General features: G+C 50.8%; 1 protein-coding gene across 1 annotated transcript in view; it reads right to left on the bottom strand.

Moving 5' to 3' along the window:
* Nucleotides 1-17,208, bottom strand: part of LOC119089366 (uncharacterized) — a 116,961-nt gene extending 99,753 nt beyond the window's left edge. Inside the window, exon 1 of the mRNA XM_037212036.1 lies at nucleotides 15,859-17,208. Within this exon, the coding sequence (XP_037067931.1) occupies nucleotides 15,859-16,891 (1,033 nt within the window). The 5' untranslated portion in view covers nucleotides 16,892-17,208. The remainder of the gene's footprint in view (nucleotides 1-15,858) is intronic.
* Between the last annotated feature and the right edge of the window lie 98 nt (nucleotides 17,209-17,306).

Below are 17,306 nucleotides of genomic sequence, written 5' to 3'. Positions count from 1 at the left end.
GCCGGCCGAAGCCGCTGCTGGGCTCCAGCCACCTTCGACGCCCGCAGACTGGCGAAGAAAAGCCAAGTCCGGTTCTTGGAGGTGCCCTCCCTAATTGGAGACGGCGTCCGCTGAAGAGCAGTAACGCGCCACTGAGCCCACGCTGAATGGCGTGTGGAGAGAGACAGTGACGGCCATTCCTCTGTGCAATGCCAGGTCGGCAAGTTCGTGTTTTCCGTTCGATGAAGCAGCTTAGTTCTTAGTTATGAAAATGTTGCATTCAAGTAAGCATGATTGAATCGCATTACACATCGAGATTTAGTTAAAGGGAAAGTTCCACATCTGTATGGGGTTTTTAGCTGAAATAGTCAGGTTGGCGATCATTCGGTGCAGTTCACAGTCCTGCCGTTCTTTGACCTAAGCCCCTCTAGTTTCTAGGGCCACACGTCCGCAAACATGTGCACGTTTTCGGGGGTTATTTTTTCAAGGTCACTCAGGCATCCATGACGCTATAGTAGCGTCATTAAAATCCTGCAACTTCAGTGGCCATGCGGCGATCAAGGTCAAGAAAAATAGTATGGTCAGTCGTTCCTATCTGCCATTTGCGAGAATGATTTGCAGATTTAATGGCCATCAACTGGCTCTCAATTAATTTTGTGCATGATACGATGACGTAATCAAACAATGACGCATTGAAGAGCACATTCACTAAGCAGAAAAACTGTGTTGTCTAAACAGGATTTTTCAGATAAACGCACAGCAATAGTTATAAGTGAGTCTATTCTATTATATGTGATGCTCGGTTCAATCTTTTCAACTTTGAAACATTCCGTCGGAAAGACATGGCCCACAGTTAAAGGTTTTTGGGCAAGTACCAGATAAAAAAGTAAGCCCACATATAGCTACTGGTTTGCTTTGAAGTGAAAAATACCGTTCTTGTTGATGCGGTGCAACTGTTTAGCAAATATGTAAGTCAATACGGCTTGGTGTCAGCACTGATCCCAGAAATCCGTCGCTTTGAAAAGTTCGTCTTCAATCTTAAAAAACGTCATCGTTCGATTGCGTCACGGAAGGTACTGATGCTGTCATGTCGATGTCAGACTGTCTGCGTCAGAATCGCCACCGTAGCGAACGGGCTGACTCACTTGTATTACTTCAAAATACCGAGAGGTGGTGATGTGTTGCTGGAGCGTATTTGCAGAGACAAATGTTATCATGCGCTCCTATCTTATCCCTTTCTCGTGATCTTCTCCCACATTAGTCCGTGATGTTATATTGCTCTATTGAATTCACACGCTCGATTTTGGCGCATTTCTTAAGTTAATCGATTTCAAGCAATATTTACGTCATAATTCGCACAACTACACACCTTGTTCATGCAGCATAATACGTTAGCCGTGTGCAAAACCTGCACTTGACGCATTACATTGGCTGATGAACAACTGAAGTCCGTTAATGCCAAAACTCGTGATGACGTAGGTCATACACGCATAATTTGATTATCGCATTTGTTCAGAGCCTTAGGCATTACGTGGCCAATGGTGGTGGCAGCGTTCGCATAACACTTTTATGACGTTATTCATCCCTAGGTGACCTTGGGATAATCTGTACGGGAATAGCTGCACAAGTTCACGGGCGTCATGCTCAGAAGCCAGGTGGTTTGAAGCTTAAAAAGAGCAGAGCTGTCAAGTGTACTGAATCATCTTCAAAATGGCTATCTTAGTGCAAAACTACGTACAAATGTGAAACAACACCGTTAAGACACGCTCGGGTGGGGGTCAATTTGAACCCCCAAGGATTTTCCGGTATGGCTTCCGAACGGCTCGGCGTAGCCGCGCCAAATCTTGCGTAGCTGTCGACAGTTGAATAGCAGGTCGTTCGGCGCCAAACATTTAAATGCACATTGTAAGGTCGTTGATCTACGACAACTCAAAGTCAGGTCATGCATTCAGCGAAGTCAATTAAAAAAAAATTGTTCAATCTGATAGAACAATGGAGTGTTGGATGAATCCATATATCTTTGAGAGGCCTTCTTGTGCAGCATAGCAGCTAACAAAAACGAATTCCATTGAGCTAGGGTCAGGTATGAAGGTCAAACCAAGGTCCAAACCAATCTGCTTTATTACCCTTAGGCTTGCTATGTGGGGTAGTTTCTGATGCCCATTTCACATTTATTGATAACATGAGCCGCACTATACATCTGCTATGGATTTCGTAAGGGTCAGAATAGGTCACTGGCCTAAAATGAACTAGGTCAACATTTTATTTCCAGGAACATACTGCCTGGCATTGTCTTTGTCGCTTATTCAAATGCAAAACAAAAACCAGTCTTGTAGGATTTTGGTCACCATAACCTCTGAAAGGTCAAATAAGGTCACTGACCCAAATGGGGATGTGAAATTTAGCTTGTAAGAGCTATTTAGGTTCTCGGGGTATTTTGGAGACCAGCCTGGAGTTTGACCTTGTTTGGCCATATTTGACCCGAATTGCATGATTTAGGAGCGTTAAACTTTGCTATAAATGAGTTTACGTACAGGCTGACACACGTGCATTTGGTGTCTCTAGCTCCCTTAGGTCCTGAGATCTCGGGGGTCAGATTGACCCCCACCACCTGAGCACATGGTATCCAACCGGCCACCCGGGCGCGTGTTAAGCCGCTGATAAACTTCCTGAAAGTTGAACTGTCGCCATAACATGTATATATATATATATATATATATATATATATATATATATATATATATCGAAGCCAATGTCTGTCGATCTATATTAGTTGCGCTGAAATCATCTGAAAAAACAGGACACCTGTGTCGGACCAAAATAGCTTAAATTTTACAGGGATGCAAACTTCTGTTCCCTTCTACTAAAATCGTTTTCCCGAAGATTTCATGGGGGGGGGGACGGCCCCACCTGTCCGGAAAGGCTCCCTGGATAGTCCGCCAGGAACACGGTTTTAGTTCCAAAACAAGATATGAACCACGCAGGTGCCCGTTTGGTAAAGAATGGACCAATGTCCATTGGTCATATCACATGAGTGTGATATGGTGCATAATGTTTCGGTTACTCAACCAATCAGTTGGAATTTTCACAAACTTTTAGCCCTTTCTTTTGCCTAAAAGTTTGTGAAAATTTCAGCTATTGGTTTAAATATCCGAACGCAGCATGGGAAGACGAATCAGAGGACGTAAAAAAACGCAAAATGGCCAAAAATGAGCATACAGCCTTTTACATTTGGACGTCAGAGCGGTCAAGCACATGAGTATTATCTGGTGCATTGGTCCAGCACATGAATGTAATCTGGTGCATTGGTCCAGCACATCATTGTGATCTGGTGCATTGGTCCAGCACATGAGTGTGATATGGTGCATCAGTCCAGCGCATGAGTGTGATCTGGTGCATAGGCCCAGCACATGAGTGTGATCTGGTGCATAGGTCCAGCACATGAGTGTGATTTAGTGCATTGGTCCAGCACATGAGTGTGATCTGGTGCATATGTCAAGCACATGGTTGTAATATGGTGCATCAGTCCAGCGCATGAGTGTGATCTGGTGCATAGGCCCAGCACATGAGTGTGATCTGGTGCATAGGTCCAGCACATGAGTGTGATTTAGTGCATTGGTCCAGCACATGAGTGTGATCTGGTGCATATGTCAAGCACATGGGTGTGATCTGGTGCATTGATCCGGCGCATGAGTGTGATCTGGTGCATAGGTCCAGCACATGAGTGTGATATGGTGCATAAGTCCAGCACATGAGTGTGATCTGGTGCACCGGGTCAGGACATCAGTCTATGCCGCAGCATCAGTCCTGCAAATGCTTTAAACTATCGGCACAGCTCTACGTTACACACACCCATAAGTATGATACGTTTTGGTCCGGTCGCACATCATGATGCATAAACACGTTGTACAAGTGTCGATAAATGTTTCCTTACAAGTACAAACGGGATAGTAACCCTTGGCGGCACGCACTTCTCTTTCGGTTCTATGGTCCATGCTTGCTAGTGTGCGGTATTATCGGAGCCAAAATGGTTTTTGTGCGCTAGGTAGCTAGAAACTCATGTCCTCGTACTCAACCCACGTTCTCTGCAGTGCTAATAGCTATGGTGTTACTAACGTACAAGGCTACTTTGCTCACCATAAGCAACAATTAGGTGTTTTAAAGAAAATAAATGTGATCGAGAAACCTCACCTTTTGGAAAAAGTTATGCTAAGTCAACAAAGGTACGGTCTACGCACATAGCAATCAACAAGGGCACGGCGTTGTCATCGTACTTCAGCGCCTTTTCTGTCCACGTCCGAGTCGCCTGTCTCTCGGATGGTCTGTTTACGTCCGAGTCGCTTGTCCCTCAAACGGTCTGTCCACGTTCGATTCGTCTGCCTCTCAGATGGTCTGTCCATGTCCGGGTCGCCTGCCTCTCAGATGGACACTCAGTCGCCTGTCTCTCAGATAGACACTCACCCACAGCATCATCGTTGAAGTGCTGCGGCTCTTCTGCTCGAGAAGGTAAGTCCGACAGCTGTGCGAACCAGCCCACCTCCTGTCCATCGCTCAATTCTCGCCTACCAACAGCTATCTGGAACGACTCGCCTGCCCTGTCACCAGCCTACAGCCGTGACAGCCTGCCCTGCCACCAGCCTGCAGCCATGACAGCCTGCCCTGCCACCAGCCTGCAGCCGTGACAGGGCTTTGTCGCTACGCGGAGCGTGGATGGCTCAACAAGATGCACCTACCAGAGCATAAGGGGCACTCACGAGTAAGATTTTCTTTACCAATCCAGTCGCTTCACAAGAGGCTGCGTTAATGCAAGCCCACTACCATCTACTGATCTGCTGTTCCAATTTGTTACTCGTTCGTTTGCATTGTTTCTTGAAGTTCTAAATTTTTGGTAGAGTTGTAGGCAACCTTGCACCCAAACTTACTGTTACCTTGATTATTGAAAAAGTATTGGAAATGGCTGAGATAATCGCAAGCAGCACCATTGTGCAGTAGTTTTGGAGCCTGAAATTTCGTAGAAATCTGACTAATACCCGTGTCCATGCCCGCCATTTTCTTAAAATATGCGCCCGACCCAGGCCGTTACCTGTTCTACTAAATACCCATGAGTTTACCTAACCAACGCCCAACAAATGAAGTCATCTAAATAGCATGAGCCGACCGCACTAGTGGGATTATTTCGCCACATCGCTGCACTGCTACCGACTGGGGCTGCCCCGATACGCTCTAGATGCAATCAGTCATGTTCGGAGTCTCGATTTATCCATCCAAATAGGTGGCATGCCCTATTCTGATCGCTATTTGTACCACTTGCATTTCTGACTGATTCGGATGACGCTTGCTGAGTTGAACCATGGCAATGCACCGCCGCACATATTTCCATTTCGAAATTTGTTTTGGTGACCTCCCACAGAACGAGTGATGCTGCGTCACAGTAAGGTGATAGTCAATACGATTATTAGGATTGAGCTAACCGTAAACAGTCCTCGCTTTTATCAAATGCCCTCCCTCGCATCCTGCTGGAGAGCCGTTGGCCTGAGCAATGTTATAAAACCGAACATTCTACTGGCGGCAGGCCTCATGCCTGTACGACATTTTGATGTATTTGGGAAGAAAGCATCCCTCAAGCCTTCCTCCGAGTGATGGCTAACTTGGACATAAAGACGGCGAAGCATCAGCAGCGAAAGCCGAGCACAAAGAAAAACACGGACTCAGAAATTTGCACCTGTATGCAATCTGCAGATGAAAGCACTGATGCGGGAAAGAGGATGAGGAAAGAAAGACTCGGAAAAGAGTCTCCTGTTTCAGGGCTTGTGGTGGCTGATCATTTTTGCATCTGAACCAACTCTCGCCGCCACCTGTAGATGGCCAATGGATCTTTGTGAATCCCTGTTCTTTTCTCTGCTCGGGTCGTGTCAAGCTCGCTTGGTTTTCTCCGCGTTCAGGTTATGACAGTTTATATATAACCTTCGCCGAATGGTCACTTTAAACTCAGAAACCAAGAATATAAAGGTGTCATATGTCACGACACCCGGCGCCGTTCCTGCCCGGATGCGTGGCGTGCGACGCTTTAAAGCTTGAGCAGCTGAGCACGTCGTCGACCCCCAACAGCAAAGACAACACGACTGAGCCGGATCGGTCATTTGTGCCGCACTAATGCATTTGAGGCCGGGCGCATCTCGGGAGCATTGGTCTTGGTTCGCTTCACGTGAAATATTGCAATGCAAGCTAGACATTAACGAGGCATTGGGCACGCAACATTATTTAACAATGCTTCCACAATGGTCCCAATGACCACTCGTCTTGCTAGCATGATTTGTATTGCGTGCACTCTTTTGCACATGCACAGTCAATTTGCATGCTCTAAGCGCATTTGCACGCACAGTTTTTATTTATGTCATTGCCACGTCAGGAAGCATCATTGGGCGTTTCAATGGCCTATCTCCCAAGGATGCACATGGTTTACGGCGAACATAATCGTTAGTGTCCTCATGAGTGAATGGTCCCCTAGACAGTCCCCAACCATGACGGCCATATTCCTCAATCGTGACAGCCCTCAATAACGCAGTCTTCAAACCGAAGCGTTTGATCTAACAAACAACTGTGTCTAGGGTTTGTGCAAAAGCAAAACTCATGCTGGGGAATATTTGTAGCGGCTCAAAGGGGAAGGAGACTGCGTTGTTGCCACGAAAGAAAAACGAAATTTGGGACGGAAACACGTGACAGCTACAAGGGCTAACACAGGAGTAGGTTTACCTCCATGCCAAAGGTGATAGAGGGCAGGCTTTTACACGCTGCCTTAACGACCCAGGCAGATGACGTATTGCCCAGGTAGTTACCGAACTTCCCTTTACGCCAGACATTTTGCAACGTACCCGATTCGTTCCTTTAAAAAGCGCATGAACAGCTCCGCATATCGCAAAATGGCTACGCGGCTCGTAGCTGGATTTGATTCCTACGTTGTCGGTAACCGTACGCATATTTTAATCATAAAAATACGCATAAGGCTGTAAGGCCGTATTCAGTCTAAAATGAAGTCACGGTACAAGCTCTAGAAACAAAAGTAGGCATTGAAGAGGGCAAGCCGCATGTAAATGCTTGTTGCTAAGTGTTAATCAAGCTGTTAACAAGTCTCATAGTCCTCCGTGTCGTATCGCACTGCTCCACATATCTCCCACAGCGCCAGCCAGGAGTGTTTCTCTTTTTTGTTTCTGTTTTGGTGGGAGATCAAGTGAAGCCAACGGGTCGTGACAAAAATTGGACACTCGGTAGCACGCTGCAAAGATTGGACCCGCCGACCGTCTGCCTCTGTCTGACAGGAGCTTCTTATCTGAAGAGGAAGCACTCCACAAGGCTGATCCCCACCTTTGATTATGTTGTCTTTTCTCTTGGCAGGTGCTGCAAGTTCCTAACATTACTGGAGTTGCAAGCCCTGCGGTGCGCTAAATGGTTGCAGCCGAATGGCGATGGGGTTAAGTTAAGCAATTAGAAGATGCATGCACAGTTTCTTGTACGCTGCATTCGTCGCGGGACGGCATTTGGGGTGCCGATACCCGACAGGGTCACGGAGGCCTTCCTGAAAAAGACGTGCAAGCGCTCGGCACACGGCTGTTTGAACAGAGTTGCATCGTGAATGTGATATCATGGAACCCGGACGACTCCTAAAAAAGTAACTTGACCCCTGTCCTGCAAATAACCACGCACCCAACATGCCTAATAGGCCGATCAAATATGCAGGATGTCGTTAAAGTAAGGACACACTTTTAAAGTGGCACAAATCGGCTTGTATTCGCGACACATGAATGTAAGAACCTTAATTGTAGCTAGAGAACGTGTGAGCTTTGCATGGGCATTAATTCGCTACCTTCAATACAACAGCGCACAAATGACAGTACTTATTAGGGATACAGCCCAAACACGGTTTTTATTTTCTTCAGCCTGTGCCCCACGGTGCGGCAGCTCTGTCTCAATCCTATTGAAGAACGTCTCAACCAAAGGTTGGCAGGTTGCTGTGGAGATGGCCGCTACGTCCGCCTCCAAAGTGCGTACATGTCCAGCATATTTAGTTAGCCTCCGGTAAACCTGGTCCTCCGGGGGGCCCCGGAAAAAGCGTACCATAGGGACATCGGTGAACAAGGTGGCCCTTTCATTGGCCGTTCCATATGACCAATGCCAACGTACCCTATTTGACCCTGTTTGCCCTTCTGATTCACCGCATCAGCGAACCAGTGACACATTTTGATTCTCGTCGCCTTGCCATCCTTGCTCAGGGCCGTCTAAGGTGTGTTTTGATGCATGTAGGTTGATGTATTCCTTCAAAATGCGATGTACCGCATTCTTTGGCGTTCCAGGTCCCTGGGAGCGTTGACGACATCTTTGGGGTAAGCATTCGCTTACACCTTGACCACATCGATGTTGCCCTCAAACTTCGGCAGTGGCCGTTGACTCTGGGAATACCTGGCACGGAACCACGCTCCGGAACTTTCCGCGCCGAAGCCAGAATGCTTGAAGTCTCGGCAAAAGACATGTGCACACTGAGTGACATCAGGGCTATGTAAAGTTAACAAGCTGACAACTTTGGTAATCAGCGCAGTCGTGCGGCTCGACGAAGCTGCTTAATCAGTTAAAGCAACGATCAGAAAATCCCGTGTCAATGAGCACACACCACCCAGCGGCATGTGCGATGGTGAACGCTCACCGCCTCGCTGGGTGCGCCTCTGCACGGTGACCCGACCTTGACCGTGCGACCTGGCGGGGCGGCACGGAGGAGCACACGGAACGCCAGCGGACTGTAACCGGCGAGTGGGGACAACCACACTAGTGGCAAGCGCTTCAGGGAATGAGATGGAATGGGCGAAGACCTTGGCGATTTTCTGTGCCGTGGGGACGCATATCACCTCTCTGTGCGCAATGACATACAAGTAGTGGGTAAGGCGCTGACGTGCAAAGCTTGAAGGCAGCACTTCAACGGGAGTTCGGCAATTCTCTGAGATGATATCAAGACAATCTCGAGAAGTGCCGTAGGCATTCTGGCGACACATACGGTATGTTCCTTATCAGTTTACGGTCGCTGTTTCTTGGTACATTTCCGGGCTCGGCTCCTGCCTTTCCGGCAGCAGCTACCATGCCTAGGAGCCGTTTTTTGGACGGCATCAGCCCCGCGGTAGCATCTCAGATCCACCTTTTTACAGACATAGCTGGTGACGAACTACTGGGCCATGCTAACGTGTCGACGAAGCCGTTTCATCTTCAGCATTGCAATCTGCCCGCGTTCAAAACGCGAGAGAAAACGTGGCAGATGAGGACGGTGAGCTCGCTCAGCTGCCGGGCGAGGTCGTCGAGTGTCGAGTGTGGTTAACGTATTCGGTCCGGCGGACTACCTTCCTGCTCTCGTGGAGCTGCGGCCGGACCCGCCCGGGGCGCTTTGACGTCGCAGTGTGGGGTAGCACAGGTCCGCTATTGGGCCCGCGCACCACGAGAGCACGTTGAGGGGGAGTGAAGCCGCGCGCCACTGGTCGGTCGGCATTTGCCCAGGGAAAGGAGACAGCTGGCGTGGTGGACCTGTGGCTCACCAGGACATAAGCAGTGGGGTTGTGTTTGTGCTCTGTTAAGGGGGGGGGGGGGTCGAGGCTGATAGGCCGATACCGATAGTCTGCTGGAGGTGTCATGTTTTTGGACACACCCAGTATGACTGTCCGATGAGTTGCAACTGAAGCGGGTCACTGCCTAGGGGCGGGTGGTAACAGAGGTCAGATCAGCGCGCTTCAAAGGTCCCCGCTCCATCAGTCAGGCAGTTGACCAGCCGGTGGCTCGCTCGTTGCATGTGAGGAAGCGTATTGGCAAGCTGTACTGCGCGTGACTAGAGGAACACCAGTGCTGTTGTTACGTGTGTTGTATGGGCTTTGGCAGGGATGCACACTCTGTCACAAGTGCCTACGGAAAAACATCCTACCGGAGCGAACGGCATGGAACTGTGATGTGTGCGTTAGATTTCGGCGGACATCCTGATTGGGCCAGTTGCGCTCAGTCAGGTTGGTATACTCGTGGAAGAAAGCGTATCTGCTCCAGTGATAGCAGGAACCGTTGTTCTGGGAAAATTTACCAACATCAGCGCCGATTTCGCAAGGCATGCTGCATGCTGGTGACCTTTGTGTCCAGTTGGAGGCCAGACAGGTGGAACGCCAGCACAGCCGGTAGCCGTGCGACGAGCTTCCCATTATATTTTGAACCCTTTTTCGGAGCGCGTGTTAAATGTCAGAGTAGTGGATTTCGGTGCGAATGCACGTGACGTGATGCTTGACCATGATATTTCCAAGGCGGAGCGGTATGGGGTTGCTTCCTCCCCTTGTTTTGCACGTTCCAACGTCGGCAATAGGATACCGATGCTGGTAAAGAATGCTGTCACCGAGCCCGTGAAGCTATATGTTAATTCGGTTCAAACGCCTTCACAGTGATAGTCCGGTACAGGCTGATCTGTTGAGGACCGAACGAGGCGAGCTGGATCGATTAGCTACAAGGATGTTGTCGACACCTCTCGGGGTGTTTTCGCGAACAGCGACGATGAGCTGGGTTGTGCGCATCTGGCCCAATTTACCATCAGCACGGGACATCGCTCTGCAGTGGCAGCGCGAGCGCGATGGACTCCGTATCACTTGAGACCCGAGGTCAGGAGACATCGATGAAATGGAGACTCGTGGAATCGTCCAGCCGTCCAGCTCGCCACGGTCTGCCCCAATCTTGATGGCCAAAAAGTCTGCTGGGTCCTATCGCTTCGCAATATATTTTAGGAAATTCAGTCTCAACACTTTGGATGAAGTCGCGTACCTCGCGACGGCTTAAGAGTGTTTGGACAGTTTAGTGGGCTCACAGATTTTCACGACCTCGGATCGGAACTTTGCGCACTGGCAAGTCCCTAAGGCTACCAGTGACCGAAAAAAACGCGTTACTACAGACGATGAACGATAGGAATTCTTCGTCATGCCGTTGGCTGCAAAGGGCGGCTCTGGTTTTGTTTCTCACGCGCGATGTCGGGGGTGTTACGCGGTCTGCTGGGCAGAGGTGTGACAGCTTACTTAGATGTCGGAAGGTGTTAACAGCGGTCTAGCTGGAGCAGAAGGTGTGACAAGCTTAAACTTAGATGTCGGAGGTGCTTTACGACGCGGTCTGCTGGGCAGACGGTGTGACAGCTTACTTAGATGGTTCGAAGGGTGTTACGGACGGGCGGTCTGCCGGGCAGAGGTGTGACAGCTTACTTAGATGTCGGAGGTGTTACGCGGTCTGCTGGGCAGAGGTGTGACAGCTTACTTAGATGTCGGAGGTGTTACGCGGTCTGCTGGGCAGAGGTGTGACAGCTTACTTAGATGTCGGAGGTGTTACGCGGTCTGCTGGGCAGAGGTGTGACAGCTTACTTAGATTCGGAGTGTTTACGCGGTCTTCTGGGCAGAGGTGTGACAGCTTACTAGATTGTCGGGGGTGTTACGGCGGTCTGCTGGGCAAGAGGGTGTGACAGTCTTACTTAGATTCGGAGGTGTTACGCGCGGTCTCTGCTGGGCAGAGGTGTACAGCTTACTTAGATTCGGAGGTGTTTACGAACTACGACTGCGGGTCTGCTGGGAGATGTGTGCGCTTACTTAGATGTCGGAGGTGTTACGCGGTCTGCTGGGCAGAGGTGTGACAGCTTACTTAGATGCCGTCACCGTGAGTGGAAACGCTGTCAGAACACTCATCCCTGCTGCAATCTGGCTTGCATCGGCTTCGGTAAGCAGGGTTGGCAGTGACAAGCTCGAAGGTGGGCCCTTTCGTTGCCGGATCAAGTTCTTGGGACACCTTGTGCCAGCTTTCGGACTGACTCCCGAGTCTTAGGCAGGCTCTCTGCAAGGCAATAATTTTGCACTTTTCGGACATGCAGTAGGGCCTCGAGGTTAGCGCAGCCGTATCGGACACAGGTCTGGGGTGCGTGTCTTCGCGACGAGATGCTGATGGAGCCGACAGACCTTTCACTGAGCTTGGAAAATGTTTTCGGATGGCAAGAAAAATTGGCACACCCGGGACGAGGAGATTTTTGCGTCTATTTTCGTTCTTCGAAAGTTTCGTGCCTTTCTGCCAGCTAAACAGTTCTAGCGGTTTACAGATCATGGCGGTCTCCAATAACTATGAAATACCAATGATTCCAGGGGATGTTATGCCATATAGATCGAGGAGCTGGAGGGGCTTCAGTTCATCACACAGTACCGACGGGGAGCTGGAAACTGTCTCGCCAACGCACTATCCCGGGTGCATGTTCATGCGACTCGAGCTCCGATGATTGCCGCCACTCCCGACGTCACGTCTCACACTGCGGAGGAGCTTAGCGTCGAGGAGCTAGAGGTCGCTCGGCGGGAGGACAGGCCGTTGCAAGGCTTGCATTAAGAGCGCCGGTTGGCCGGATGTAGGAGAACGCCTGCAGGCGGTGGCAACAGCAGGGCTTGGAGCCCAAGATCGATCGCCGGCGTGGTCTCCGTCTTGAAAGGAAAAGAAACACGAGATATCCATTGAGTCCGCAACGGCTAATCACTCTGGAACCCCACCTCAGGTGCGACAGGTCCGGTTATTTCGGTGCGAACAGGACCCGTGCTTTGGGGCTGCAAGCGGTGTACATGTGAGCAAGGATGGATCGACATATATTATGGAACTATGACCGCAGCTTTTTGGTTTGTACCGGCTCCAACGAGCCTCAGCGTTGGTTGAAAGCACCGATAGAGATAACTTATTAGCCAACAACTCCGTGGTAGCATTCTGCTGTGGATCTGGTGAGACCGTATGGCCGGATACGAACAGAAAGGGGAAATCATGACGTTCTTGTCGCCCTGGACTGCTGACCAAAAACGTTGAGCTAGCAGCAATGCCTGATAAGACAACTAAAACCGTAGCTCGGGCGCTTGTAGATGTCGTTTACAGGCATAGACTTGGACATGGACAGGAAGAAGGAGAAAGATTTTTTGAAACCAGCAGGGTGGAAATGATACCCAATGCCAAAGAGGTATATAGGGTATTTATGAAGGCACCGAAAAGGCCGGGAATGCCAGGAAAGCTCCAGACACTGTGGAAGGCGCCTTTCTTTGCCATCAGCTGCAGGCAAAGTAACACGCATTGAATCTACAAACAAGATAACTTTCGGCAGCGACATATCCGCCATTAGGATCAACTGAAGTCTGTAGAACGGCTTGGGAAGACTAAGGAAGAGCCGCTGCTGATCCAGACCGAAGAAGGGGCAGGAACACCCACAGCACGGCAAGCATCAGCTTTGGCAGCAGAAGGCAAATCAACCAACCATCCAAGTGGACAGGCATTGGCTGCCTACAAGAAGGCGTCATTTTGATCCTAACTACTCTAGTCGAGGATGAAAACCAGTCACTTGAAGACAGCCAACGAGAAGCAGCAAAGCAGATCGATTCACAAGCGGCGCCCTGGCGCCGTGTTAGAGAACGACGGCCTCTGGGCGGATATGGCGAGTGGACGGTTCAAAGCAAGAGGTCGGGAGTGGGAGAAGTAGCAAAGCAGGTCGATTCGCAAGCGGCGCCCTGGCGCGGTGTTAGAGAACGACGGCCTCTGGGCGGATAGGGCGAGTGGACGGTTCAAAGCAAGAAGTCGGGAGTGGAAAGGGGGAAAGGGGCATAACTGGGAGGGGAGAGTGTAGTAGGTGGGATAAGGAGCGCTTGCCGCCTCGTTGGGCGGTGGTTCGATGTTGACCTGGTGACCTAGCCGGACGGCACGGGAGACGACACGGAACGCCAGTCGTCTGTAACCGGTGAATGAGGACGATCACATCCTTATTGATGCGGAGCACAACTGCCTCTAGATGTTGAGCGCGATGGAAATAATTGCATCCAGGCCATGCACAATGCATTAGGCATCACCAAGCATCGAAAGGAGGTGGCGGCTTACGCGCTGCTCTACGCAGGCAACTTCGTAAGCAAGGTCATGTGACGGTGCCTTTTAGATAATATTGTCGCGGATAGTCTACATCTGAAACATGGAAGCGACAAATCACACGCATAGGTGATGGCGGCCCGACCGTTCGCCGATTCAAAAAAGTCTTCCGCGACACGGTAAATCACGCCATACTTCAAGCATGACCTACGCAATAAATAAACCGTAGCTTTATTCAGTAAAATACCAACCAGAACGATTCCTTCATCATCTACATTAGCGTTTTTTTAGGACAAATATTCGGCTACTAGGTCTCTGCGTCCGTGGAGAGAGAGAGAGAGAGAGAGAGAGAGAGAGAGAGAGAGAGAGAGAGAGAGAGAGAGAGAGAGAGAGAGAGAGAGAGAGAGAGAGAGAGAGAGAGAGAGAGAGAACTGGTCTTTTGAAATCATTTTCAAGTCCTGCCAGGTTATAAAGTTTTACACAGAGTAGCTTTCTCTCCCACACATGCGTTTCTCACACGTGTCCCGCTCGGATCTGTTTAACGGACTTCCAATCGAAATCACTTGATCATATTGAGTTCAGATTTCCAAGGGGGGGGGGGGCACTGGACTTGACCGGCACGCGCCTCAGATTAAATCGTGACGTCAGGCCAATATCTAGTCTGGTTTTAATCAACAGTAAAGGACTTGGGACATCCCCAGTACAGACCTCTGATAGTTCAGCTTTACGAGTCTCAGGCAAGACACGGAATGTATCAAAATCCAAACAAACAGATGTGAAAATAATGCAGTCTCGGTCGACTTATATACGCATTATTAGCTATTCATTCGCGTGCAAGGTTAAACAATCACGATGCAATGAATGGCGATGGAGAAAAGCAAAGGTATGCAAGTGGAGATAGCAATGCAAAACACCTCTTTTTTTGACGATTTGCTTGCATTTGGGCCATGACTGCTCCTGAGGACCTCCGGGATGGAGAACCAAACATTTGCTGTCCGGGACCTGTTTAGGTTACAGCTGGCGTCCCCACCCTGATATCACCCGTCCTGGCCGAACTCTGAGCTCCAAGTAAACAGACGGCGGCCAATCTGGAAGGATGTTTGTGACTCTGGGCTGGTTCCACGAGCGCCAAACCTGCCACCGAGCCCTGACTGCGCAGAGGACGGATCTCTGACCCATGCAGGAGACGGATCTCTGACCCATGCAGGAGACGGATCTCTGGCCCATGCAGGAGACGGATCTCTGACCCATGCAGGAGACGGATCTCTGACCCATGCAGGAGACAAATACTCTCAACACTCCCCGACTGCATTGCAAACTCGCACTTGTGTGCATAATCAGGTGAAGATCGCAACAGTTGCCAGTGGTTTGTCCTCCACAAAAACCAATAAACAAGGCCGGCGCGGTACGGCAATCTAACGCACGAAAATCCGTGGCGGTGGCTTCACGTTTCGAGTCCTACCTGTTGGAAACAGCTTGGACGAGAAAAGAGCAGTGCACAATCCACTATGTAGGTTTATCCCCAACATTGGCAGTATGGAATCGACAGGTGTGGATTTTGTGCGCTAAACCGATGGTGTCGATGACTATCTGGATCGCTCAGACCGCTGAACCGATGGTGTCGATGACTATCTCGATCGCTCAGACCGCTGAACCGATGTGTCGATGACTATCTCGATCGCTCAGACCGCTGAACCGATGTGTCGATGACTATCTCGATCGCTCAGACCGCTGAACCGATGTGTCGATGACTATCTCGATCGTTCAGACCGCTGATCCGATGTGTCGATGACTATCTCGATCGCTCAGACCGCTAAACCGATAGTGTGGATGACTATCTAGATCGCTCAGACCGCTGATCCGATGGTGTCGATGACTATCTGGATCGCTCAGACCGCGTGTTTTCAGAGAGTCCTGTCTTAGTTCCTCCCCTTGTGCAGGAACGGAATCAGTCCTAAAATCGGCTGTACTCACCAGTCCAGCCGGGCGACGCGTCGTTCTGGATCGACCGCTCAGCGTTGCTTCTGGCGATGTAGAACCATTCGGACGTGTTGGACATGTAGTCGTACTCCGCAGCCAAGTCCTTGGACAGAATGGTCCCCTCGGGCAGTCGGTACGCAAAGGGACAGTACAGGTGGTAGTCCTTGTACTGCGCCTGGTCATAGCAGTTGCCGGCTGCGAAAATGTCCCCGTCGGCCTCTATTAGAGACAGGACAAGCGCGTGTAGCAAGTTCTCACTGTTCATCACGTCGGGCGAGTACTTCCATAGCCTGGTCAGCAGGTTGGCCATCTTGACAGTGAGCTCGGCCTGGTAGCGGAAGCGCTCCTGGCCGTACCGGTCCACCACGCCCTCCAGCTGGAACTCAGTGCCGGCGGTGCAGTTCTCACCCAGCCGCTGCTGCGACTCCACCAGCTGCAGGAACTTGGTGACGATGCCGCGCTCCGGGTCACTGCGCGAGTCGGCGGCTGCCGGCTCTTCGGCCGGCGAGTCGGTTCGCCCGAGCTCTTTTCCCGTGGTCAAGGAGCGTAGATACTCCTCCTCAGAGTCCGTCAGCAGGTCGTTCAGCGACCCGGCAAGCTGCAGTGCTCCGTTCAGCTCCTCCACCACGGACCGTCGCAGTACCCTAGCATCCACGTCCTCCCCCAGCCAGGCGTCTGATGCAGGCGAGGAGGCCTGCGGAGATGACTCATCGTCCTCTGTCTGGTTTTCTGGTGAGGTAGCCTCCAGGTAGCGTTCTTCGTCTTCTGGCAACGTCTCGAGCGAGGTGGCTTTCACCTGTGCGTTCTGAGCTGCAGTCCACCACTTAGGCGTGACAGTCTTTCGGTAAGGTATTGGGCTCTTCGTCCAGCCCTCGGTTGTAGGTGGTGGCATCATTGTCTCTCTGTACGATTCTGTGGCTTGCGTCGAGTCATCGAGTGCTGGGATGTTACCATCCAAGTCCTGTTCGTGGAATCCACTCCCGTCTTTTGTTGAATTGGCGTCCAGCTGTGGTTTGTTTTCCTCCATCCTGCTCGTGGTTGAGCCGGTCTCTTGGTGCAATTCTGGGCCATCTGGCGGTCCCCGTGCCGAGGCAGCCAGCACGCGCGGGCTTCTGTTCCCCACATGGATATTTGATGATTCTGAAACCAGGCGCGGTCCCTCGATCTGCGTCCTGTCATCATTTGACGTTGTTTCCAGGTGCCCTTGCCTGTTCTCCGTCCACTTCAAGGATGCTGACGAGGTGGCATCCACGTGCAGCTCTTTGACCTCCGTCCAGGCCTGAGAGGGTAACACCTCCAGGTGTGGTCCCCTATTCGTCCGGCCGTGAGGCGAGCTGGTCTCCGCGCCCAGTCCCTTGTCCTCCGTCGCGACCTCCGCTGCCGCCGGCCGGTCGGTGGCGGACGCCAGCGCGTGATGGGCCGGCAACGTACAGCAGACGGCC

The sequence above is a fragment of the Pollicipes pollicipes genome, unplaced genomic scaffold (assembly GCF_011947565.3).
Source record: "Pollicipes pollicipes isolate AB1234 unplaced genomic scaffold, Ppol_2.1 Scaffold_3087;HRSCAF=3621_pilon_pilon_pilon, whole genome shotgun sequence".
In the NCBI taxonomy this organism is placed as follows: domain Eukaryota; kingdom Metazoa; phylum Arthropoda; class Thecostraca; order Pollicipedomorpha; family Pollicipedidae; genus Pollicipes; species Pollicipes pollicipes.
The sequence above is the reverse complement of the archived record's forward strand: the minus strand, read 5'-3'. Positions and strand labels throughout refer to the sequence as shown.